The sequence below is a fragment of the Acomys minous genome, assembly GCF_964271855.1.
Source record: "Acomys minous genome assembly, chromosome: 19".
NCBI lineage: Eukaryota > Metazoa > Chordata > Mammalia > Rodentia > Muridae > Acomys > Acomys minous.
In genome coordinates, this window is record NC_140499.1 from 66,533,800 (window position 1) to 66,560,121 (window position 26,322).

Here is a 26,322-nt window from a genome sequence, read left to right on the forward strand (position 1 = left end):
CTTCTTCCTGAAGACTATGTGACCAGGAGTACTTTGGTTAGACTTTCCTTCTGCAGTTTATTCAGTTAGAGAACACTTTATCACAGTTCTCAGAAAGAGTTTTGAATGGGAAGAACATAAAAAATTGGTTGTCTTCTGCCCAGATCAGTTTTGTTTGTGTTCTAAGTTGAGTCCTTAATTTATGTTATTAAGGAGAGTACTCATTTAATTTAATTTATCCATTTATTTTGGTTTTTCAAGACAAGGTTTCTCTGTGTAGTACTGGCTGCCCTTGAGCTCACTGTAGGACGGGCCTGCCTCTGCCTCCCGAGTGCTGGGATTAAAGGCGTGGGCTGCTACATTCAGCTTGAGAGTACTCCTCTTAAATTACAGTCCTTGTTAAGATGTGATGATACCTGGGGTAAGTGATATTCAGCAGTTTCAAAAGAGGCACAAGGGTTTCTTGTAGAAGTTACTAGAAAGCATTACAAGTGCTTAGGATCTTGATTTCATTTGTGTGCTAGAGTTTAGACAGGATCAAAGTTGAAAGTATTGGAACTATTTGGTATTGAGGATGCAGTCAGTTTCGTACCAGGTGTTGTGTACGTAGCTTTTGCTCCGTTCTGCGACTGAGACCAAATTGCAATTTGGTGCGATTGCAACTGTTTGCCCAGGTTGCTTTTGTCATAGCCCCTGCCTTCTGCAATACCTGGTGATTTCTAATAGGAAGGGACGGACACTGGGGTGCTGGGCGCACAGCTGCTTCGCCTGTCCTACAAGGGTCCTAGCCTGCTCAAAAGCCTCTGAACCTCTCCGCCCCAGGCCCATCTAATACTCTGTATCAAGTTATACAGAGGACAGACAGCTTAGGCAAGATGGAGCATGAACATCTGCCAGTATTCTGAGAGTCCCCGAAGCGTCTGTAGCTCTTTACACTTACAGGCACAGGCTGTTGCAGGATTTTGTCAGTAACATTGCAGGTGTTAAATGCATCTTACCAGACCATAATACCATAAGAACCTTACAGCTGTGCCTGGCCCTTGCACGTGTGCAGACTGCTCTCTCATCCTCTTTCCTTTAGATGCCCCTTTGTGTGTCTGCAAACACAAGGTACGCTAGCTTGAATGGACGTAGAGAGGCTGCTTTGATGCCCTAGGCAAACAGAGCTGTGTTAAAAGTTGGTGTTTAGTTTTTCTCTTGGTTTTAGGTTAAGTTTTGTACTCTTCAAAACTCAGCAGTAAGTTTGTTTTGTTTTTGAGACAGGGTTTCTCTGTGTAGCCCTGGCTGTCCTGGACTCACTCTGTACACCAGGCTGGCCTCGAGCTCACAGAGATCTTCCGGCCTCTGCCTCCGTAGTGCTGGGATTAAAGGTGTGCGCCACCACGCCCGGCTAGTAAATTTTTGATTAGTATAAGAGAAGTATGTTCAGTAAAAATAATTTTATTCTGAAAATGTATTCTAGCTTCAAACTATCAATATAAAAATAAAAATAAAATGATGTCTTAGTGATGCATAATTTATCCTGCTCTTTTGCTTTAGACCTCAGGGGTGTGAGGTCGTAGTGTACTTCCAAGTAGAGTCTCTATCTTACTTGGTGTTGGTTGGCACACAAAAATGCTTTGCTTTTCTCTGCCTCTCTCATGCTCTGTACAGGTGGTTTCATTTCTGAATATGGGTTGCTTAAGCGATTGACTTTGTTTTTTGTTTTACAGGAAAGGGTTTCGCTATGTAGCCTTGGCTTAAGGGATTGACTTTTTAAGTGCACATCCTTTTCTTTGGTACACATCTGTAGAAGTCAGAGATTTTTCTGGGTACCACAGGGGGAAATTGGAAGCTGGTGATATGTGACATCAGATAACAGTTACTGAGATCACTTGATTTGTGGTTTTGGAACTGTTTTTATTACTCTGTGGCTTTGGAAAAGTGATTAAACCTCACTCACTTGGCTCTGAGCCCTTGTCATTTGTAACTTGATATATGGAGTAAACGTGTCTCTGATAAGGTATTTTTAAAAGTTCATGCTTCTACAGTGTGACACAGGAAAACGCTGACTCTCTGAGCTGATGGAAGCATGTGGTTCCCTGTCCCAGGTCGTCTAGAGCCGTCAGATTGTGGTTGTACTCACACCGAGTTCTGTGAACATAAGCAGAAGAGACTTGCTTATTTGATTTTGTTTTGTTTGGTTGGTTGTTTTGGACAGGGTCTCTCTGTGTAGCCTTGGCTGTCCTCAACTCACTTTGTGGACCAGGCTGGCCTCGAACTCACAGCGATCCGCCTGCCTCTGCCTCCCGAGTGCTGGTATTAAAAATGTATGTCAGCATGTGTGCCTGAGACTTGTTTATTTTTTAATATTTATTAGTGCATGTATGTATGTAGACCATGTACATGGTAGATACCTTGTAGAGGTCAGAAGAAGGCATCAGATCCCCTGGGATGGAAGTAACAGATGATTGTGCATGCCAAGGACAGAACTGAGCTGCTGTGCAAGAGCAGCGAGGACTCCTTAACTGCTGAGCCATCTCTCCAGCTCCATTATTGTGTTTACTTTATGTTTATAGTTGCTTGTCTACATGTATGACTGTACTGCAGACCTTCCTGGTACCAGCAGAGGCCAGAAAAGGGTGCTGGATTCCCCAGAACTGTAGTAACCAAGGGTTACAGGTCCAGTGGGGTACTGGCAGTCAAATCCAGGTCCTCCGTGTTGAAGTTATTTTATAAAATTGTGTTTGTTTCTCTCAGCTTATTTCTTAACTCAAACTCAGCCATCACACAAGTGATTGAGACTTTTATGATAATACGAGCAGTTTGTCTGTTTTAAACCCTCTATGCTATTTTGTCTTACTCCCAGCAAATATGTCAGGAATACTTGCACTTTATAGCTTTCGTTGGCTCTGGTTCCTTCCTCTAGCTCCTCCTTGGCCCCTGAGGGTGAGTCTCCTGGCTAAATCTTAACTCCTTTTCCCCTGGCTGGCAGGAAGTCCAGCCCTATTCTTTCCCTTGTTCATCAATTGGCTGTCAGCTGCTTTATTGACATATCAGGGGGACAGTTGGAGAGCAGAGTTTACACAATGATTAGACAGTAAATTCTCAGAACAAAGCTTGTAAACATGGTGGGTACAGAAATTAGCATCTAAACTACACAATAACCCTATGCCTACACCTCCAGAAGAGCAACCGGTGCTCTTAACCCCTGAGCCATCCCTCCAGCCCCAAGTTGTTTCCAAAAGAAACAAAACACTAGAGACGGAGCAACGTGCACAAGGGAAAGAAGCCCAGGCAGTGCTGGGGACGACTGGGTCAGAGAGTGTGCCGCATGTACTCCAGCCAGGGTAGGTGTGCGTTGGTGGGATGGGCGTAGGTCTTAGCATCAATGCGCATGTGGAGGTCTTGTGACTGAGCAGATAAAGTCTTGCCGTAAATCTCTGGAGAACTGGTATGAACCCTGAAGCAGAATTCCTAGGTCCAACTGCCTTGTCGTTCGGGTGTCATTTAGGTGTGACAAATGCCTCAGTACATATGTGTCAGCTATCAGAAAACACAGATTTTAATTAAAAATATTTGCGGGATAGAGTCATGCTATGTAGCCCAGGCTGGCCTGGAGTTCACTAGGTAGCTGAGCCTGGTCTTGAACTTGGGAGTTTTCCTGTGTTGGTCTTTTGAATATTGAGATCACAAGTGTGCACTGCTGTAATTTGAAGTTTTTTTTTTTTTGGTTTTTTTTTTTTTTTGGTTTTTCGAGACAGGGTTTCTCTGTGTAGCCTTGGCCATCATGGACTCACTTTGTAGACCAGGCTGGCCTCGAACTCACAGCGATCCTCCTGCCTCTGCCTCCCGAGTGCTGGGATTAAAGGCGTGCGCCACCACGCCCGGCTGAAGTTTCTTTTTTTATGATCTGTCCCAGTGTTTCACAAACAAAACTACAAAAACTATTTAGTGGACTCACAGCTTATACACATATAAATTATATTTGTTCATATACACCTTTATCATATCAATAGGACGGATCAGAAAATGGTAAACATTTGAAACCAATAAATAATTTGTAAGCCTATTTTAAGTATGGATACATAGATGAGCATGACTAGTTTAGAACTACACCTTGTGTGTGTGGTCTGCACGTGTGTGTATGCATGTGTGTGTGCATGCGTGTGTGCTTACATGCATGTGTGCGTGCGTGGGAGGTCTGTTCCTAAACTTTGAAAGTATGAAATAAGAGCGCCAACACCTAGGCTCTCCCTGAATGTCACCCTGTCCCCCAGCTCCCTGCTGTCCTTAGGGTCCCATCCCTGACTTGTTGGGGAGGCCTCTGCTCTCGTTTACATCCCTGTGCCTTGGCACGAACAGCCTCACGCCCCTTCAGGCAGGACTGTGGCGTCTCTCCTTTGTGTGTAAAAGATGATAGACCAAATGACTGATAGTCAAGTAGGAGTTAGGATGGAAATTTCTAGTCCAACTGACAGCAGTGGCAGATGCTTTACATAGAGCTGTAGGAGTTAAGTGAGGTTAAAGATGGCCAGAAAAGAAATGAGAGCTAAAAAGAAAGAAAGTGATGAAAACCTTTGAGCTGAAGTATCTAATTTATTGTTTTGTTTGTTTGAAATAGGGTCTCTTTGTCGCCTTGACTAACCTGGTACTCTCTCTTTAACATAGGGTGGCCTTGAGGTCAAGAGAATCCTCCTGCCTTAGCCTTTTGAGTGCTGAGATTATAGGTACACACTACTGTGCTTGGTTTTTAAGTATTTAATTTTATAAAAGGAAAACTTCTTTGTTTAATGGAGGCTAAACATTATTAACTATATGTGGAAGAAAATTAATTCATCAAAAGAGATTTGTGAAATAGATTAATTTTGTATGAGTAGCTAACACAGATAATACAGGAGTCTTTCTGATTCCTTTGTTGACTAGATATTTTATAATTGACAAACAAATGACCAATAATGAGGAGTCAAGTACTTGGCAGAGGACTGGTGGTTACTCAGGGTTAGAGAACTGGCTTTCGAGAGATGGTGTGTTTGCTGTAGTGTAGACTGTTGGTTTCTTATTGCTGTTGTTAGTAATGGTATGTATAAAAAAAAATCCAGCAATCAGTTTTTAAAGGGCTCAAGTAGAACTTTTGTTTCTGTAGGCATTTTTTTTAAGACTTTTTAAATTTTAGTTATTCTTCATGTGCACTGGTGTTTTTCCTGCATGTGTGTCTATATGAGGGTGTCGGAGCCCTGGAAGCTGGAACTGTCACATGGATGCTAGGAATTGAACTCAGGTTCCTTGGAAGAGCTCTTAACCGCTGACCCATCTCTCCAGCCCCTTGTAGGCTATTTTTAAAAAGTTGACTTTATTAGACTGGGCGTGGTGGCGCATGCCTTTGATTCCGGCTCTCAGAAGGCAGAGGCAGGCAGTGTTTGAAGTAATGCCCAGTGCATGCATACCCTGAAGCCAGCCTTGTCTGCCTAGTTCTCCCACAGCCAGGGCTACATAGAGAGATCTTGACTCAACAGATAAAAGAAAACATGAGGACAACAAAAACCCAAGAAAGGAAAACCCAACCTTGGGTTATTTCTAGCCCTACCTGAAAGGAAAAAAGGAAAAAAAAGGTGTAAAATATAAATATTGTATGTAAAGTAGACATATTTAAAACAAACAAACAAACAACAACAAAAATCATTGCTTTAGGCTTAGTGGTGTAGGCCTATGAGACAGGAGGATTGTAAGTTCAGTACCTATTTGGGTTACAAAATGAGTTGGCTATTAGCCTGAGCTACACAGTGAGACCTGCCTTAAACAAACAAACAAACAAACAAACAGTGGGGCTGGAGAGATGACGCAGCCATTAAGAGCACTGTCTGCTCTTCCAGAGGTCTTGAATTTGATTCCCAACAGTCATCTATCCTGGGATCTGATGCTTTCTTCTGGTGTGCAGGTGTACATGCAGATAGAACACTCATAACATTAAATAAATAAATGTCAAAACAAGACAAAACAAAAATGACCTTGGCTGGATATGTGTCTTACTTGATAGAGTGCTTGCTTAGCATGCGTGGAGGCCCATGAAGACGTGTGTTGGATTCCAGGAAGGCCAGTAGTTCAAGGACATTGGCTGCACTGAGAGTTCAAGGCCAGCCTGGGCTACATGCAACCTTTTCTCAAAACACAAAACAACCCCCACAAACAAACAAAACCCTTGAAAAAACAAGAAAAAGATTTGTAGGCCTGGAGGGGCTGGTTTGGGAGGAGTGAACTCTGGAAGAAGTGGTGTTGGTAGCTGTGTTGGGTGCAGGTGGAGTAAGGCAGGGTAGGCAGCTGGCAGTTCTCGAGGATACAGTACGTATTGGGTGTTACCTCAGACGAGAGCTGAGCTGTATGTTTTTCCTATTTTGTGTGTTAAGAAAGTGGCACAAAATGGTTGTATTCCAGGACCACACAGGCTTGAAGTGTGAGGTCAGGGATTTGTAACAAGAAGCATCTGAACCGAGACTCTCTGGGTGTGGAGTTGAGAGGTTGTTTAAGAACGGGTTGCCCGTGTCCTCCTGCTCTCTGCAGAGGAAGTGTGGAGTAGGGTGAGCCCTGGTCTGAGGGCCTGTATGGAGTTGGTTTCGCTACTTAGTGCTTGTGTGATGTGTAAGGTCACCTAGCCTCTATGAGCTTATATGTCCTTTCATGTGTAACACGCGGTTAGCGGTACACACTTCGTTTGGAGTTGTTTGGAAGTTTAAAATAACGACTAAAGCCTTAACACATGATTTTCTTTCACTTTGTTCCACTTGATGTTCCATGGGTCCCTTGATAGTAGGAGTTGGCCGTATTCTCTTTCTAAGAAGGTTATATTTTGTGTGTTGGGAGGACCTGTATTAGCCCAGTTAGCATCTCTCCCTCCCAGCTTACAGGAATGGTGCGCCTGTGTCCTCCTCTCTCTCTAGGGCCCGTGCCCTCCTCTCTCTCTAGGGCCTGTGCCCTCCTCTCTCTCTAGGGCCCGTGTCCTCCTCTCTCTCTAGGGCCTGTGTCCTCCTCTCTCTCTAGGGCCTGTGTCCTCCTCTCTCTCTAGGGCCTGTGCCCTCCTCTCTCTCTAGGGCCTGTGCCCTCCTCTCTCTCTAGGGCCTGTGTCCTCCTCTCTCTCTAGGGCCCGTGCCCTCCTCTCTCTCTAGGGCCTGTGCCCTCCTCTCTCTCTAGGGCCTGTGCCCTCCTCTCTCTCTAGGGCCTGTGTCCTCCTCTCTCTCTAGGGCCTGTGCCCTCCTCTCTCTCTAGGGCCTGTGCCCTCCTCTCTCTCTAGGGCCCGTGCCCTCCTCTCTCTCTAGGGCCTGTGCCCTCCTCTCTCTCTAGGGCCTGTGTCCTCCTCTCTCTCTCCAGGGCCTGTGTCCTCCTCTCTCTCTAGGGCCTGTGTCCTCCTCTCTCTCTCCAGGGCCTGTGTCCTCCTCTCTCTCTAGGGCCTGTGCCCTCCTCTCTCTCTAGGGCCTGTGCCCTCCTCTCTCTCTAGGGCCTGTGCCCTCCTCTCTCTCTCCAGGGCCTGTGCCCTCCTCTCTCTCTCCAGGGCCTGTGCCCTCCTTTCTCTCTAGGGCCTGTGCCCTCCTCTCTCTCTAGGGCCTGTGCCCTCCTCTCTCTCTAGGGCCTGTGCCCTCCTCTCTCTCTAGGGCCTGTGCCCTCCTCTCTCTCTAGGGCCTGTGCCCTCCTCTCTCTCTAGGGCCTGTGCCCTCCTCTCTCTAGGGCCTGTGCCCTCCTCTCTCTCCAGGGCCTGTGCCCTCCTCTCTCTCCAGGGCCTATGCCCTCCTCTCTCTCTAGGGCCTGTGCCCTCCTCTCTCTCTAGGGCCTGTGTCCTCCTCTCTCTCTCCAGGGCCTGTGTCCTCCTCTCTCTCTAGGGCCTGTGCCCTCCTCTCTCTCTAGGGCCTGTGCCCTCCTCTCTCTCTAGGGCCTGTGCCCTCCTCTCTCTCTAGGGCCTGTGTCCTCCTCTCTCTCTAGGGCCTGTGTCCTCCTCTCTTTCTAGGGCCTGTGTCCTCCTCTCTCTCCAGGGCCTGTGCCCTCCTCTCTCTCTAGGGCCTGTGCCCTCCTCTCTCTCTAGGGCCTGTGCCCTCCTCTCTCTAGGGCCTGTGCCCTCCTCTCTCTCCAGGGCCTGTGCCCTCCTCTCTCTCCAGGGCCTATGCCCTCCTCTCTCTCTAGGGCCTGTGCCCTCCTCTCTCTCTAGGGCCTGTGTCCTCCTCTCTCTCTAGGGCCTGTGCCCTCCTCTCTCTCTAGGGCCTGTGTCCTCCTCTCTCTCTAGGGCCTGTGTCCTCCTCTCTCTCTAGGGCCTGTGTCCTCCTCTCTCTCTAGGGCCTGTGTCCTCCTCTCTCTCTAGGGCCTGTGTCCTCCTCTCTCTCTAGGACCTGTGTCCTCCTCTCTCTCTAGGGCCTGTGTCCTCCTCTTTCTCTAGGGCCTGTGTCCTCCTCTCTCTCTAGGGCCTGTGCCCTCCTCTCTCTCTAGGGCCTGTGTCCTCCTCTTTCTCTAGGGCCTGTGCCCTCCTCTCTCTCTAGGGCCTGTGTCCTCCTCTTTCTCTAGGGCCTGTGTCCTCCTCTCTCTCTAGGGCCTGTGTCCTCCTCTTTCTCTAGGGCCTGTGTCCTCCTCTCTCTCTAGGGCCTGTGCCCTCCTCTCTCTCTCCAGGGCCTGTGCCCTCCTCTCTCTCTAGGGCCTGTGCCCTCCACTCTCCAGGGCCTGTGCCCTCCTCTCTCTCCCTGTCTGGTCCTTGGAATTGGCGTCATAAGCACGGGGGAGTCTCTGACCTTTGACAATTTTGAGTCTTAAATGTTTTTTTCATTGAGTTTTGGGAGGAATTGGAGAGGATGCAGAGGCAACGCCAGTGCATGGGTGGAGCCAGGCGTGTCAGGAGACTGCGTGCAGGGAGAGTGGACGCTTGGTGGATGGTGTCCCGGAGAGAGTGAGGGTCAGTCGTTTCTTAAGCACTTGAGCAGAGATCTGTTATCATCCACCAGTATTTAACTTTGGGTGTCTCACTAAGTTGGGGGCTCAGTATATGCAGATGGGCTTTAAGACAGTATTAGTCTGAGTAAAGCAATCTTTAGGGAAGAGAAATTATTCCAAATAAAATCATGTAACAGTCTTCAACAAATACCTTTGAGATAAGTCACTGTAAATTTGCCTACATGCAATACTCTGTGTTTGTGTGTGTGTGTGTGTGTGTGTGTGTGTGTGTGTGTGTGTGTGTTCTGTCTGTCTGTCTGTGGTGTCCGTTTGTATGTCTATAGTTGAGTACTACACAAATGTACAAAAAATGTTTTAGTTTATTGGAATGAAAATTAAGTACCTAGTAATGAGTGGGACACAGGAGAAGAGGACACAAACATGTAAATAAACAAAATCTGTGCACTATGACATAATGCTGATGGATGGATAGATGTGGAGGGCGAGGTTCTGTTGGAGCAGCGTGGGGGAGGGGGGGAGAGAACCCTTTGCAAATGAGGAAGCACTCAGGTGGGTCTTTGAGGAGAGGAAGGAGCTCCCCTGCTGGGCCGCAGGCCTCCCCGGCCGGGCAGGGCTGCAATGGGGCTGAGCTCTGAAGCAGATAGCACGCTTGATGGAAGTAATGGGGGGCGCAGCCCAGTCACGGAGGCTTTTGTGTGATGCACAGAATTTAATGCTCAGTGAAGCCATTGAGCTTTGAATACTGGGATGTGATATTGTCATATTTATATTAAATAATTCTTTACAATAGGTGCTTATAGAGATTGAATAGTGTTTGTGAAAAGAAAGAGGAAGTTCTTTTCTGGGTCCCAGTTATGAAAAGAGATGCAATAAAAGCTGGTTAAAGGCGTTGGGTGGGTTTGAGAGACTGTAAAGGTAAAATTGGGAAGCTGTGTAAGGTAATGAGTGTGAGGCGAGAGAGGAGAGTCCAGTCGCCTTCCTGGCTGTGGGTCAGTCCCCTGCTTGGAGTGATGCTCCATTTGCCATAGTGGGAAAGGGTGGAGGACAGAGTTGAGAGGTGCTTGTTTGTTTGTTTGTTTGTTTGGATGTGTCTGGGGCGTCTTGAGTGAGGCAGAAAGACTTAGAGACTCTGGATACCCTTAGCGTCATCAGCGTTTGGGTGTGCAGGAATGTGAAGTTTCTCAAGGAGATGCTACAGAGTAAGAGATGGAGGGCCTACGGCCAGAGCTGTGTGCTTAGCCTTAGAGTCCACACGGTGCCCTTGGAGAGCGGCCATGAGGATTGGCATGTGCCTGTGAGCGGCACCTGTGATGCCAGGATGACCAGCACAAGTGAAGAAAGGAGCATCAGGGAATTAGTGTGTTGAAGGAGTTTTGCAGGAAGAGGATACGAACATCTCGTTCACTGTTCTATTGCTGTGAAGAGGCACCACAGCCAAGGCAGCGCTTGTAAAAGAAAGCATTTAAGTGGGGCTGGCTTACAGTTTCAGGGGGTTAACTGTTATCACGGCAGGGAGCAAGGCGCATGCCCGCAGGTGCTCCAGCAGCAGCTGAAGAGCTCCATGCTGCTCCACAGGCAGGGACAGGCTCTTCACTGACACCGTTCCTCCATCAGACAGCACCTCCTAATCTTTTTAATCCTTTCAAACAGTACACTCCCTGTTGAGTAAGCACTCAAACATACGAGCCTGTTGAGGGTCATTGTTATTCAAGCCACCACAACTGTGCAGGAAGGAGGCGCCTTTGCCTTGTCTGTAGGTTTGTTTGTTTCTGTGTGTGCGGTGAGAACAAGCTCACTTGCTAAGAGTAAGTGACATAGCTTGTTGGCTGAGAGGCTCAGGAAGCATGGAAGATGTGAGGTGGTCCTGAGACAACTGCTCGGTGGCTGATGCACTTATTTGCCCTCATACTGTCTACTGAGCGATTTGATCTTATTTTGCTCAGTAACTCCCTCTAGTTGTAGAAAAATTGAGTGAAGGAGCCATCCATGTTGGGTAGATAAAAACAGAAGGATAAAGAAACTAGATTTTGAGCAGGAGAGATGGCTTAGCAGCTAAGAGCACTAGTGTTCCTGCAGAAGACCTGTCCCAGCACCCACATGGTGGCTCACAATCTATTAGCTCTGGTTTCCAGGGATCCAGCATCCTTTTCTGGCCTCTGTGAGCACCAGACATGCATGTAGTACACACGCATACACAGGAACAAAACACATGCATACAATAAGAATAAATAAATCTTTAAAGAATAAACTAGGTTTTGCAGTGAGGTACATCACTTAAATGAGTAGTAGTCCTTGCTTTCACTCTGGGTTCTGCAGGACAAACGGGATCCGTTCCGTCTTCTGACCCTCGGCTGTGGTCCTGTCTCTTCAGCAGTAATGCCCTGTGTTCACTGTGCTCCTTCACATTCTTCCTGCTGTACCAGTCTGATTGCAGCAGCAGCAGCAGCAGCAGCAGCAGCAGCAGCAGCAGCAGCAGCAGCAGCGAGACCCTTTCCCACCTCTGCTCTCAACCTGCCAGTGTTTATCATGACTTTTATGGTAAAACCTCAAGCTTTACCAGGGTCTGCTGGGCCCTGTCTGTGTTTTCTGCTGCCCGCACCGCTGGTCAGAGCTGTGATGCTGCGCTGCATCGGCTTGGAGCACTCTTCATCCCGCTCTGCACTCCAGCTGCTCGCTGTTTAATTCCCTCGAACTTTTCCTCCCTCCTTACAGAAATAACATCCCCGTCTCCAGTATTTATTATTATGAGATTTTTATCATTTTTCCCTTCTCACTGTAGACATAAGCATGGGAATTGTGTCTGGCTCATTGTTCGTGTCTAATCTTGAGCAAAATGCCCAGTGTTCATGTTATTGTCCCGTGCATAACGTGGTTACAGGAGTAGATGTCTTCGTGACTAAGAAAGTAGGTTTAGAATGGATACAAGCTGGAAGCTGGGTGTGGGGGTTGCACACGTAACCCCAACACCCAGGAGGCAAAGGTAGGAAGAGAGGTGCTATCTTAATTAAAAGAAAAAAAAAAGCAAAAAAAGGCTGAGTAAAAATAAAATTGTAGAGTAAGATAGTGGATTTTAAGACTACTAGGGAAAATGGTTTTAGGAAATAGCAGGGTCTATGTTTGAGTTGTTACGATAGAGATAGAAGTTTCTAGACATTATGAAATTAAGTCAGATGGATTGCAGGAGAGCATTGAGGTTTCTTAGGAAAGTGGTAGGACTTGAAGTGAGGAAAAGGCAGCCTCTAGCCAATGTGGCTGCTGCTCCCTTCCCAGCAGTGATGAAGTGAAGCGGCAAGTCGTGCGGCCTAGCAAGAAGGACGGCTCAGACCTTGTGGGTGTGGACAGCTGTCCCCCTGGCTTTTCCTTTCCATTGTCCAGCCAATAGGACAGTACGTGGTAGTTGGTAGGGAGGTGCCGCGAGGGACCAACCCATCGCCGCTAGGAGCTGGTAAGAGCGCTGCTGTGGAGCCTGAGGAACATCAGCTTATTCCAGTAGTTCTCGGTCTCTCTCTCTCTTCAGGAGAGCGTTGGAAGTGCGGAGGGAGGGACAAGAGGCAGAAGTGAATTTTGATCAAGATACTCTGTTTATGCAGCATGTTGAGTTTACAGTTGTGGCCAATACCAGCATTTATAAATGAATACAGGTGCAAGTAAACACAGATCCAGACAAAGAGTTTATAAAACAAATGCCACTGACTGGCTCGTGGTAACATCATGATGTATTTCTGTAAAGTAATGATGTCATATTTTCCATTGAAAAGCCTGTCATTCTCAGGAGTCGGCTTTGTTGCTCTGTAGAACATAAGGACCATTAGGTAAACACTGGGGGGGCGGGGTCTGGTGACGGCTTGGCTTTCATTTAGAAAAAAAGGATTTGTAACAGTTGGACCTGAAAGTAATGAGCTCCCTGTCAGAGCTTGTGTCTCCCTTGGAGTGATCTGCTAGAGAGCTTTTGTGGGTGAGTATTTGGCGGCAGCCCTTTTACCAGGAAAGCTGGCTGATTTTGACTTGGAATCTGTCTATAAACTGCACAGTCAACAAATATTTGAGTGCTGCTTTCCTTTGATTTGAAAAGCAAAGGTTAGTGTTTTGGTTTTTTGTGTAGGTTTTTCCTTCCATTGTGCTGAGACAGAGCCCGACTGAGTCTTGGCCTTCGGCCTTGATATCTTCATTTGGAATTTGAGATGCGCCAGGCAGGTGTCGTGGTGATGTAACAAGAGCTGCCGTCCTTACCTGGTGGGTGAAGGGCACAGTCCACGCCATGTGCTGCAGAATCCAGTGCAAGAGGGTGCTGCCAGGGAGGGTGCTTTAGTGCTTCACATTTTTGCTGAGGAGCCAGTCTTTCCAGATATGAGTTATTTGTTTATTTTAGATGTTTGGAATTGAGTGACCTATCTTCTGTTTCCATGTAAGATCCCAGACGCCATGACACCATTGGTTTTAATTTGGCTTCTCTCTCAAGAGCCTTTATCTGGCTGGAAATTGTCTGCATGCCTGTGGCTTAGTCGGGCCTCCTGCTTTCCACTGAGTGCTGTTTGTGTGCTTGTTGCATATTTCACACATCCTTTCTGAAAGCTGGTCAAGTGCTTACCATGCTCTGTTGGTGTGTTTGAGGCAGGGTCTTGTAGCTCTGGTTATATATACATATAGAACTCACCACATAGACCAGGCTGGCCTCGAACTCACAGAGAGTTGCCTGCCTCTGCTTTTGGACTGTTAGGATTAAGGCTTGAACTACCACACTGGTCAACTTGGTTTTATTTTTAGTTTTTGGGTTTTTGTTGTTGTTGTTGTTTTCCTGTCTTATAAACTTATTTTCCTGGGAAAAGGGGGACAAGCAGCTTCTGTGTCTTCCATCCGCTACTGTTTGCTGTTGCCATTGCCGTTGATGGGACGGTTCACACGGTCCAGGGAGGACAGGAAGGCCTTGATCTTGGGCCAGGCGCTGAGATGTGCCACATAGGTAGAGAGCGGGGGACGCTGTCCAGGCAGCTGGGGGCCAGGACCGGTGGATCAGCAGCAGGCCCAGCGTTGTAATCGGCAGAGGAGATCTGCTCACCCAGGATGAAGGCTTTGCCTCCCTTGTTCAGGGGCAGCAGGGTCTCAGGCACGGCCATCACATTGTCATCCTTACTCCCTAATATCTGATGGTGCTGTATCTGCACCCACAATCCTCCATCCCATCGCTCAGCACCTCCACCAGGGCGGCCCCCATGCCGTTAGATTGGGACAGGGTGAGCTCTCCCTCCTCAGACTTGGGGAGCTGACCATACAGGCAGGTGGGCTTGAGCAAGCCTTGCATCCAGGTCTCTCTGTAGCCACCTCTTCCCTCCAGCTCTGGCCCTGGTCAGCCAGCAGCATGCTCATGGCCTCAAACTGGGGGGTGGACAGTGGTGTTCCGTGGCATGGCTGCTATGCAGATGGAGGCGTGGACTCAGTGCTGCCTAAGCGATGAGGGATTTTGGTGTGGAAGTGAGCCTTGTTTTATTTTAATTTTTTCCAGAAACGGTTTCTCTGTGTAGCCTTGGCTGTCCTGAACTTGGCTTTGTAGACCAGGCTGGCCTTGAACTCCCAGCGATCTGCCTGCATCTGCCCCCCTGAGGGCTGGGATTAAAGGTGTGCGCCACCACGCCTGGCTCTTTGTTTTATTTTTTAAGAGCAAAGATTGAAGTTCATTTTGGAATTAGGCTCTTAGTTTCAGACTCTTTATGTGTTTGTTACTTGGGTAGTGCCCATGTCTTGTGATCAAAATGGTGAATACAGTGAGCTTCGGAGAGAGTTCTCACCTGCATTAGGAGGTCTTCAGTTCTCAATCCTCCTGCCTCTGCCTCTTGGGGCTGATATTACACACATGTACCACTTGTCTGCCTTGAAGATTAATGTTGAAGCACAGGCTGCAAGGGGCTGGGTCACTGTAGGAACCTTGGCCACAGGTCTTCCTGTAGTTCCTGGTTAGTATTGAGGTTAGCAGCTGAGTCTGTCAGCCTCAGAAGAACGCTGGCTTAGGATATTGAAGCAGATGAAAATTAGACAATTTATTTTTAATGAATTTACTCACCAGCTGTTTATTGACTGCCTGCTGTATTGTAGATTCCTTGCTTCATGTTGGGCTATAGGGTATAAGTAAGTCACGCCCTGTACCCACTGACCTCTTGTATTATTTAAAAAATAGTGATTTTTCTTTTTTAAAAAACAATAACAAAATCCAAAGAACTACCACCAACAAAATGACCCAGTTATCAGGTTAGCGATTTAGAATCTTTATAACCCACAAATATGTGTTATTTGCCTCACTATATGCAAGGAATGTAGAAAATTGAGATCAGATCGTACCACTGAGCAGGTTGTATCCAGGGAGAGGAGAGCAGTGGAGGGAAGTGCCGGGGAGTTGCTTCTAGGCTTTAGGCTTTAGGAGGGTTCAACTCTGGTTGGGGCTTTTCCAAAAAGGTGAGATTGGTGGGTGTGGCAGGGCTCCTTGTGAGCGTGCCCCTCCGCACAGCGCGGTGAGGTGGGCAGTGTGGTCAGAGCCGTCCTCCACCCTGCTTTTGCTTTCTCAGCTGGGACTACTAACCGCAGAGGAATGTTGGCTTGGTGCCAGGCAGTCAGGCCAGGAACATAGTTTCTTCTAAGGTCAAGTCTGAAAGAAGGGATCTTTTCCCAGGTAAACTTACCTGGCACTCACTTAATCCTGGGAGGAGAAAAAATGTTTTGTGATTCTGTTTCCTGAGTTCCTGAAGGTAGTGACTTTTGTTAATGAGCTTCTGGGCCCTCTACTCAGAGTGCAGAGTAGCTTATTTTATTTTGAGTAGTTTCAGCATTCAGTTTACTCTTTGTGTTTTCTCAACTAGCACGAGAATATTAGTCAGACCTGAAGTCACGCTGTATAGTACTCATTTCGTTAATAATACCTGCTCAGGCCAATGTGCCATGTACTGTTGGAATCATGTCTTTGTGCACTGTGTCCTGCGGAGATCTGATGACAAGCCAGACTTTGGCATTGTCATTCTTATGAAGCATCTCAAGTTTTGTAAACATTATTCTCCATCACTTCCTGATTAGACAAATAATGAGCTAACTGGCCAATAGCTGGGCTGGAGAGTTAAGGCGGGACTTCCCATCCCAGTGAGGGCGGGTCCCAGGTGGGGATCAGAGAGATGGGCCGAGTCACCCTCTGAACACGGGTAAAGAAGGAGAAGCCAGGGTGAGACTAAGACGGCAGCCATGAGGCTGGGAAGTAGCCAGGCCAGAGCTGTCGGGTTAGAACAGCTGAGTGTCTGCCTAGCGATAGTGCCTGAAGCTTTTAATAGATACAAAGGTCTCCATGTTGCTGTTGAGAGCGAGGGCGGGCCTAGACAAACCTTGCCTTTTACAGTGTACTGTGTAAAGTCATTCTTTCTGGGGATATATCAGTAAAGAAGATACAAAACTTCCTGCTCCCAAAAACTTGACATGAAAATCAAAGGCTAGAGAGTGATTAAAATAACTTCAGAGCAAAGCCATGGCATGGTGGCAGATGCCTATATCAGCATTCGAGAGTCTGAAGCAGGAGGGTTGCTACAAGTTTCAGTCAGGTTATCCTGAGCTACATAAGGAGGCACTGTCTACAAAACAACAACAACAACAACAACAACAACAACAACAACAACAACAACAACACAACTTTAATAATAACTACGTTTCGGGAAGGAAGTGAGCGTGGTGCCATGCTGAGGGAGCAGTTGCAGGCTGGAGAGCTCCTCAGGGTGTCGGTGTGCTGCCTTCTTCCTTTAGACTGGAGAAGCCGACTTGGCACTAGGGTGGGTGTAGAGCACTTGCCTCGGGTATTAAGCCCTGAGCTTAATCCCCAGTGCCTTCCTCAAAGCCGGGTGTGGTGGCCCACGCCTTTAATCCCAGCACTTGGGAAGCAGAGGCAGGTGGATCTCTGTGAGTTCGAGGCCAGCCTGGTCTACAAAGTGAGTCTAGGACAGCCAAGGCTACACAGCAAGACCCTGTCTTGAAAAACCCTGTCTCTGTGTAGCCTGGCTGTCCTGGACTCACTTTGTAGTCCAGGCTGGCTTTGAACTCACAGTGATCCACCTGTCTCTGCCTCCCGAGTGTTGGGATTAAAAGCTTGTGCCACCACTGCCCAGCCTCAGCAAATCTTTTAAGAAAAGAAGGAAAGTTTTGTTTAGGGTGGTTTGTGGTTATTGTAGGCATTAAGGTATTATTGTTAATGGGGAAATGAAATATGATTTTTCTTTTTTTTTAAATTTATTTATTATGTATACAGCGTTTTGAAATACAGGGAATTGAACTCAGAACCTTTGGAAGAGCAGTCAGTGCTCTTAACCTCTGAGCCATCTCTCCTGCCCCTGAAATATGATTTTTTTCATGGAAAAAATTTAAACTCCTTTGTTTCAAGAGTCAATTAGAATGAAGAAAGCAGAATAGTTTATTTACCATTTGGTTAAGAGAGTGTTGAAATTGGTCTGTGGTGATGCTGTTGTCGTCACTGGAGCCTTGCTCACCTTCTCCTGTTCAGGTCGGAGCCTGGATCCCGCTCTATGTTCTGCTCACACGCTGCTGCCCGAGAGCACTTGAAGCTCCCATGACCCTGGACATGGATGCTGTCCTGTCGGATTTTGTTCGTTCCACAGGTGCAGAGCCAGGGCTGGCTCGAGATCTTTTAGAAGGTAAGGAGAGGCTGAGAAAGGGGAGATCAAAATGTCATATTTATTATTACGGCAACTTGGAACATTTAAAGTGATCATAAAAATGTGTTTTGTACTGTAGGCCGTCCACTGAAGTGGGTTGTGATGATGTGCTTTGTGTCCTGAGTTACCCTTCACCTTGTGGGTACTGCAGAGCTTTTTTCATTTGAGTTTATGTTCAGGTAACTCAGGGAAAGTTTAGGTTAGCTCTCTAAAATGATAATCATAAGGAAAAACACCTGATCTTGACCTGTAGCCTTTACACACACTGTCTATACACACTATACATATGCACCACACACGTGCCCACGCCTCTGTATGTACTTATAGGCACACACCACACTTATGCCACACATATGCCCAATAACACACTCAAAATTAAGAAAAAAATAAAACCATCCTCTTATTATGTGTTTCAGTGTGTGTGCATTGGGCCCAGTACACTTATGCAAAGTACTCGAGATGTATTATTCTTTAAACTGCCGTGTTACAGCTGGCAGTGAGGTTACATAGGGTTTGAGCCTTGACCTGTTTTTAGAGTGTGACTCTTAGTGGTTATTTTACAAATTACTTCTTGTACGCTACAAACACTTAGTGTTATTTTTTTTTAAATGCTAAGAACGCTATGAGAGTGAATTATCTCTAGAGTATAGGAAGACCTTTCAGGAAAGAACACCCAGGAGAAACAGTTTACAAGGTGACCATAAGAAGAGAGAGAGAGATTCATGTAATGGAGAAACCAGTAGTGAGGGAGATGGGAAGAGAAGTCCAAGCTGGTTAGGTGGGCGAGAAGCAGAGTGTTATTGTGAGCCACAGTGAGGCATGTTTAATAGTGGGAGAACAGTCTTCAGAGTTTCCGTGCTTCATCCAGACCAGTAAGATTATAATGGAAGGAGGCCTTTCCTAACCCAGGAGAGAGATGCTGGAGACTTAGATAGTGCGGCCTTTCCTAACCCAGGAGAGAGATGGTGGACACTAGATAGTGCGGCCTTTCCTAACCCAGGAGAGAGATGATGGACACTAGATAGTGCGGCCTTTCCTAACCCAGGAGAGAGATGCTGGGGACTTAGATAGTGCGGCCTTTCCTAACCCAGGAGAGAGATGCTGGAGACTTAGATAGTGCGGCCTTTCCTAACCCAGGAGAGAGATGATGGACACTGGATAGTGCGGCCTTTCCTAACCCAGGAGAGAGATGGTGGACACTGGATAGTGCGGCCTTTCCTAACCCAGGAGAGAGATGGTGGAGACTGGATAGTGCGGCCTTTCCTAACCCAGGAGAGAGATGGTGGACACTGGATAGTGCGGCCTTTCCTAACCCAGGAGAGAGATGGTGGAGACTTAGATAGTGCGGCCTTTCCTAACCCAGGAGAGAGATGGTGGAGACTTAGATAGTGCGGCCTTTCCTAACCCAGGAGAGAGATGCTGGAGACTAGATAGTGCGGCCTTTCCTAACCCAGGAGAGAGATGCTGGAGACTAGATAGTGCGGCCTTTCCTAACCCAGGAGAGAGATGGTGGAGACTAGATAATGGGGCTCACAGTAGCAGCAGAGTTGATGGTTAGATGTTAATTAGTAGCTGCAGAGATGGCTCAGCAGTTCAGAGCATTTGCTCACATACAGAGAACTTGAGTTCAGTTCCTGGTGCACACATGGTGGCTCACATGTGTGCAGTTCTAGTTGGCCTCCAGACAGGCATGTGATGCACATATGTACATGCAGGCAGAACATTCTTACACATAAATGACAAATACATTTTTTAAAAAGTGCAATTTAGAAAGGGGATTGAAGAGTTTTTTTTTTTCCAAAGAGCTTTTTTGTTGTTGTCTCTTTACCACGTTGTTTTTCTTTGTAAGTTAACTCTTCCCTGGGCATGGTGTCGCATAATCCCAGCACCCAGGAAGCAGAGACAGGCAAGTCTCTGTGAGTTCAAGACCAGCCTGGTCTACAGAATGAAACCCTGTCACAAAAACAAAACAGTAAGAAGCTGACTTTGGTTGTAGTACAAAGAATAAATTAGAAGGAAGAGAGATTAGCAACAGAGACACATTAGAAAGTCTTATCAAGGGCTAGAGAGACAGCTCAGTGGTTAAGAGCACTCATTGCTTTTCTGAAGGTCCTGAGTTCAGTTCCCAGCAACCACATGGCAGCTCACACCTGACTGATGCCATCTTCTGGTGTGTAGATGTACATGCAGACAAAGTACCCGTATACATAAAATATATAAATAAAAATTTTTTAAAATTTTGAGAAAATAAAAATTAAAAAAAAAAGAAAAGAAAAGAAAAGAAAAAGGAAGTCTTATCAGAGAGTTTCCCTCTTAGAAGAACAAAGACCAGGTAAGCATTATGAAGACTTGAATTAGGACAACAGATAGAGCGGAGAGATAGACTCTTAGACAACTTATGAGCGACTGGCCAATGAGGGAGAAGAGCGGGTCTGAGCAGCAGTGAGCGCTGAAGCTGAAGGCTCGGGACCTGGAGAGATGCTGACACCACATGAGGAAGAGAGGGGACACATTTTGGAGAGAAGACGATTAACAAAGGTGCTGGATGGACATCTCCCTGTTAAGAGCACCTGGATGGACATCTCCCTGTTAAGAGCACCTGGATGGACATCTCACTGTTAAGAGCACCTGGATGGACATCTCACTGTTAAGAGCACCTGGATGGACATCTCCCTGTTAAGAACACCTGGATGGACATCTCCCTGTTAAGAGCACCTGGATGGACATCTCACTGTTAAGAGCGCCTGGTGACTTTAAGGTGCTTTCCTGACAGTTGGAAATACATATCCAGGTCTCAAGACAAGCAGTTTATTAGTAAATGAGTTGATTTAGGGAAAATAGTCTTCATTTTTTTTTTTCAGCAGATGTTAATTGAGTTTCTGCTAGATGCTGGGCATTGTTCTGGATGCTTCCACAGAGATGATGCACACACAGCATGGCTCTATGTGCTCTTGGCTCGGCTCCCCTCAGAGCAGCACTGTGGTGCAGGCACAGCATTGCACTTTTTCTGGGGAAGTCTATTGCTGTCCATCCCTGATAGAGGGGCAGGCCACAGGAGCCACCCCCCCCCCACCTCCCCACCCCCCACGTCTAGCCTGGGAAGCAGAGCTCATTGAGGTTACCCTAGGAGCTTGTGTAGCATGCCCGGCATGTGGATAACACCAAAAAGTCTGTTTGCTCAGCAGTTGTTAAATGCTTGTACCCTTGGGCAGGGGAGGGACCTTAGGAACTTCATTAGCCTCGGTACCATCTCCCCTACCAAGAGGGGAGTTTTAAAAAGTTCTTTTTATTTTTTTATTTTTTATTTTTTTTGGTTTTTCGAGACAGGGTTTCTCTGTGTAGCCTTGACTGTCCTGGACTCGCTCTGTAGACCAGGCTGGCCTCGAACTCACAGCGATCTGCCTGCCTCTGCCTCCCGAGTGCTGGGATTAAAGGCGTGCGCCACCACGCCCGGCTAAAAAGTTCTTTTTATTTTATGTGAATACCTAACATGAGTGAATGTATGTATGTATACGGTGTGCATGCCGAGCCTCCAAGGTGGCCAGAAGAGGGCGTCTGGTGGCAGTGGTCACACTGGGCCTGGAGGACACAGTCACAGCACACCAGTGACATTTGTCACAGGTGGTTGCAGCACGGAGAAAAAGATAGAAAATAGAGACCATAGAAAGCCTTACATACTGGGTGAACACACAACTACATGATAAGGACTGTGCATTAGAAAAATGAATTTCATGGGATTCCTTGAGTAGATTGGAGGTGTAGAGTACTGAGTGACCCACTAACCAAGGCTGTAGCAACTAGAGCAATGGAAGTGCAAACAGCTACTCAAAATGTATTAAATCATTTAAGTAGAGAAAGCGGCAGAAAACACTCCATGCAAATGCATCACGCAGACGCATTTCACATAAGGGGAGCAGAGCAGCTCTTCCCTGGAGACATGCACTGCGTATATGCACCCTGAGCCTACTGAGACCTGCCACAAACTGACTGTGACTTTGAACAAGCCCTGGCACTTCTGTAAGCGTCGTTTCCGTTGTCTGTAAAAGGAGTTTCATTTGTGTGACTAGACCTCTGAAGGGCTCTTTGAGTTTAGAGACAGCGTCGGTACTATTGTGTAGCTTTCCTAGGAAACAGACTGTGAAAGGAATCGGCATTTCAGACTGAAGAAAGCCGAAGCAGCAGGAGACGGAAGCAAATACAGTTGTGGTGTGGTCAGTGTGTCCTGACTGGCTGCAAACTGATCCTCCTGCCTCAGCCTCTGAGTTCTAGCATAAGCTTGTGCTGCCATACCTGGCTTGCTTAACTGTGCTGCGGTGGTTAGAGTGGTCTTCTGTGTCTTCCACAGTGTCTTAACACTCTGGGTAATAATTTGTTTTTTGTCTTTTTCTCCTGTTAGGAAAGAACTGGGATGTGAGTGCTGCTCTTAGTGATTTTGAACAGCTGCGCCAAGTCCATGCTGGGAGCCTGTCCCCACCCTTTAGTGGAGGGAGCAGTTGCCCTAAGACCCCTGAAAAAGGGGGTTTGGATAGAGAGCCCACTCGCCCTTCTCGACCCATCCTGCAGAGACAGGATGACGTCATTCAAGGTATTGCTCTGAGGACTGAGGCTTTGTATGTGGGGTCTGAGAGTCTGGCTCTCTAGGGATGCTTTCATTCCTCGCTGTCTTCCCAGCCGAGCCCAGCTGGTGCTTTGTGTTTCTGTGCAGGGACCCGGGGCAGTGCCTGCTTGCCTGGCACTAGAGCTCCTAGCCCCTTGTGATAATCACCTAAGTACTTGAGGCTGTGCAGACACGTAGTGCACTGACAGGCTTTGCTCATGATGTTACATGGGCTGGGCATTGCAGGTGCCATATACCTGAAACAAGTGTCGTGATCAGGGTGGCATGGTTTGCATTAGTGATTTGTTCTCTGGAATATTAAATTTTGATTGTCTCTAAATTTCTTATAAATATGAATATTGATAAAAGTTACAGTAAATAGTATAGATGTTGTTAGGACCCTCATGTCATTTCCTGTTCAAAGACCCTAAGAATTACCAGAGTGGTTATTTGTCTAATCCAGCTGAATGACAGCACATTTCTCTTACTTGCTCTTTTTCCCACTAAAAAAGTGACCAAGTCCCTAAGTGAATGGCTCACACTCATGTTGAAAAATGGGAGTCACTCATAAAGTCCTAGGAAAAGGAAAGGTAGGGAGACCCCAGGCATGGCTGAAAAGGGGAATACATACTGGAAGTGTCTACAGATACGACATTTTTTTATATCTCCCATTTGTATTTGGCTTAAGAAAACATGCCGTGAGGTTTAGAGGCAGCTGGCCAGATACGATGTTTCCTTGACTGGAAACTGTCAAGCGATAACCACCCTACATCTGTAGAGTTCTCAGAGTGAGTTACATATGTTCTAAGGTGACTCCATTTCTCATTGCAGAAAAACGCCTGTCTAGGGGCATCTCCCACGCCAGTTCCAGCATTGTTTCCCTGGCCCGATCCCATGTCTCCTCCAATGGTGGGGGTGGGGGGAGCAGTGAGCACCCCCTGGAAATGCCCATCTGTGCCTTCCAGCTTCCAGATCTCACTGTGTACAAAGAAGACTTCCGCAGCTTCATAGAGAGAGACCTCATTGAGCAGTCCATGCTGGTTGCCTTGGAGCAGGCAGGTCAGTGGGCGGCTCCTCCTCAGGGATGTCTGTAGTCTCCACATAGGGGGCCGGCCTTCAGCAGCAGCCTCTGTTTTAAGTGTTGTGATCTGACTGCTGTCAGAGAGGGATCAGTCAGGTATGTGTACTGAGATAAAGAATAAAAATTAGCCAGGCGTTGGGGGAAGGAACAGGAATAAAAATTAGACGCTTTGGAAAGTTCCTGCTTAACAGAAGGGAAACCAGATGTGTCTGTAAAGGGCTTAGTAATTGATACTCAAAAGTCAAACTGTGAACAAATATGGCTGATACTAGTTGGCTGTGGAGCACCTTTACTGACAGAGGGCTGAGGCTGGGTGATGGGTGCACTGAAAGTCACATCTGTTCATAGGAATCTTCCTCTTAGCTTTATTTACCTTCTCAATTGAGTCCATTTTAAGTTAGCATTAAATTAATTTCGGTCAGCAAAATAGCTCAGTGGGTAAAGGCGTTTGCCATCAAGGCAACGTGAGTTTGATCCTTGGGACCCACACTGTGGAAGGAGAGAACTGAGTCCACAAGTTGTCCTCTGACCCGTGTGCATGTGCTGTGACACGTGTATGTGCTGTGACACACACTTGTACCATGCTTACACACGCACACACACTAGTTAAATATATAAGCAAAGTTAACCACTGGATGGTGGTGGTGCATCCTGTACTCTCAGCCTGCAGGGAGGCAGAGGCAGGAGGATCGCTGTGAGTTCCAGGCCTCAAACTCTACTTGGTCCAAATGAAGCTTCAGGCTGTGGCCACACAGTGCCGCCCTGTCTCAGACAAAATAAAACAGCACGTGGCGAGAGCCACGGCTTGGGAGAGAAGAGCACTTGCTCCTCAGAGGGCTCAGGTTGTGTTCCACAGGGCAGCTCACGACTGCCTGCAACTCCAGTTCAGGAGATCGGTTCCCTCTGACCTCCGAGGGATGCCCACACGCACACAGACAGAACACGCATACATGTGGGACGTCCACACGCACACAGACAGAGAGCATAAGTAAATGTACAGATCTTTTTAAGTTCCCGTGGAAGAAAGTTTAAAGGTTGGAGGTGGGGACACTGATAGTGAGCTTTTCCATTTTGTATCCATAGCTGTTATCTGTAACTCTTAGTTAGCAAGTTATCTGGGCTAAGGAAGTCATAAGCCACGTTTTCCTTTTGTAGAATTTTTAATTGCTCAAGAAAACTTTCAAGTGTCTTGATAAAATAGTTTCCTCCTATAAATAATGGACTTGTGAGATTGCTATTCACAATTGAGTGTAATTTACTTGGGTGTTTATGAACTTAGTCTTTTTGCTTATAATGTTAAAGTAGCACCACACACCTGAGTGCTGTCTCATTCATATATATATATGATGAGGATATATACCTTGTGTAGCTTTTCTTTTGTTGATAATTGAGTTAAGCTGAACTTTGCTGCGATTGTATTTACTGGACTCCAGGCTAGTGTGAAGGAATGAGCCAAACCAAGTAACTAACAGTTTCAGCCTGGGCACTGTTGACATTTGGTGCCACCTTGGCCATTATACTATATTTAGAAGCATTGCTGGTCTCTATGTACTAGATGCCAGAAGAACACACCTCCCCGTCACTGGGAAACACACACGTTCATACACTGCCTAATGATCCCATGGGACAGAATTGTCTTTACTTAAGAGCCACTGACCTAACTACTCATGTTCAATAGAGTCTAACTGTAAGTAAGGAAGCTGTAAGGAGTCATAGCGCCTGGGCTTAATGCTCTGTTCCTATAACCTTAGCACTTAGACTGTGCAGGCCGCGCTGGGCGTAGTGGCGCACACCTGTAATCCGGCTCTCAGGGAAGCAGAGGCAGGTGGATCTCTGTGAGTTCGGCGGGTGGGGAGAGGGATCTGGATCAGGAGTTTAAGCCTAGCCTCGGCTACATAGTGAGTTCAAAGGTCAGCTGCAGCTACGTGAAACATGTTTCAAAATAATGGTAACAGCAGCAGCAACAACAACAACAACGGCCATGCAGGGTCTGTGCTGGGGGCTGAGGGTAAAGCCAGCCTGGGCTGTGAACCCAGACCCTGTCTCAGCAGTAACAAGTAGTAGTTGGCTTCTGGGCAGCCTTCCTAATGTGCGTCTTTCCTCTCCCACCGTCATGTCTGCAGGGCGGCTGAACTGGTGGGTCAGTGTGGACTCCACCTGCCAGCGGCTGCTGCCTTTAGCAACCACTGGGGATGGGAACTGCCTCCTGCATGCAGCCTCTCTTGGTGAGTCTTGAAAATGGCCTCCCTCCCTGTAGAGAAAGCACCGGAGACAAGTATCATGTGTAGGATTCCGTCTTACTACACTTCCTGTCAGGCAGATGCGGTGGTTCACAGCAAGGCTCAGGGAGAAGGGGAGAGCTTCGCCTTAGCTTCCTGTCTCTAGAGACTGGAGGACACAGGCTTAGTTCACACTGCACTCTGTGAGCTGAGCTCTGGATGTAGTGAGCACAGTAAGCAAGCTCTGTGTGTGTGTGTGTGTGTGTGTGTGTGTGTGTGTGTGTGTAAACTAGACTTAGTTATTCTCGGTGTACAAAGTACATGTTTTCAGTGGGTCTTTGTGGCACTTTGAGTCCTTGTGCCTACTTGCAGCTGCACCTGCCTGTTCTTAGCTTGGAAAGGGTCCCCACTTTCTAGCCCTTTCAAAAGCTCTGATGCCGAGGGCTGTGTGCTAAGAAACCAGCGCCATTTCCTGTTGTATTTTGGTTTGTTAGGCTTGCTGCGGAGGGAGGGCTTCCTTTCAGGAGCTTGGGGAACATTCTGTCTCCGTGCTTTCTGGAGACCCTGGGCTTGATCCCTATCTCCACTAAACAAAAGCTGGACTGGTCAGTGGAGCTGGGTCAGGACAGAGTGCCTCATGCTTTGCTTTCTCCCCACAGGGATGTGGGGTTTCCACGATAGAGACCTGGTGCTGAGGAAAGCTCTGTACGCGCTGATGGAGAAGGGCGCTGAGAAGGAAGCACTGAGAAGGCGCTGGAGGTGGCAGCAGACACAGCAGAATAAAGAGGTGGGTGAGCGTGGGTGGGCACCTTGTCTCCAGAGTGCCCACCACCAGCCAGAGAGAAGTGTCGCCTG

At 47.2% G+C, this 26,322-nt stretch overlaps 1 protein-coding gene and 1 pseudogene across 8 annotated transcripts in view; one reads left to right on the forward strand and one right to left on the reverse strand.

Annotated features, from left to right (window-relative positions):
- The window catches only part of OTUD7B (OTU deubiquitinase 7B), a 63,821-nt gene that overhangs the window by 16,513 nt on the left and 20,986 nt on the right, over positions 1-26,322 (forward strand). For 6 of the 7 annotated variants that reach the window (XR_014776898.1, XR_014776899.1, XR_014776900.1 and 3 more), the window contains 5 exons: positions 17,399-17,549; positions 21,967-22,155; positions 22,999-23,226; positions 25,372-25,473; positions 26,127-26,254. Coding sequence is in view for 4 of the 7 variants with exons in the window: in XM_084769582.1 (XP_084625708.1) it covers positions 17,465-17,549; positions 21,967-22,155; positions 22,999-23,226; positions 25,372-25,473; positions 26,127-26,254 (732 nt within the window). In the remaining 3 variants the exon portion in view is untranslated. Of the gene's footprint in view, positions 1-17,398; positions 17,550-21,966; positions 22,156-22,998; positions 23,227-25,371; positions 25,474-26,126; positions 26,255-26,322 lie in introns of those variants that run through there. The other variant, XM_084769585.1, reaches the window with a different exon arrangement.
- On the reverse strand, positions 12,678-14,971 carry LOC311590283 (glutathione S-transferase P 2-like; annotated as a pseudogene). The gene has a single exon. The product of its transcript is annotated as a glutathione S-transferase P 2-like (transcript).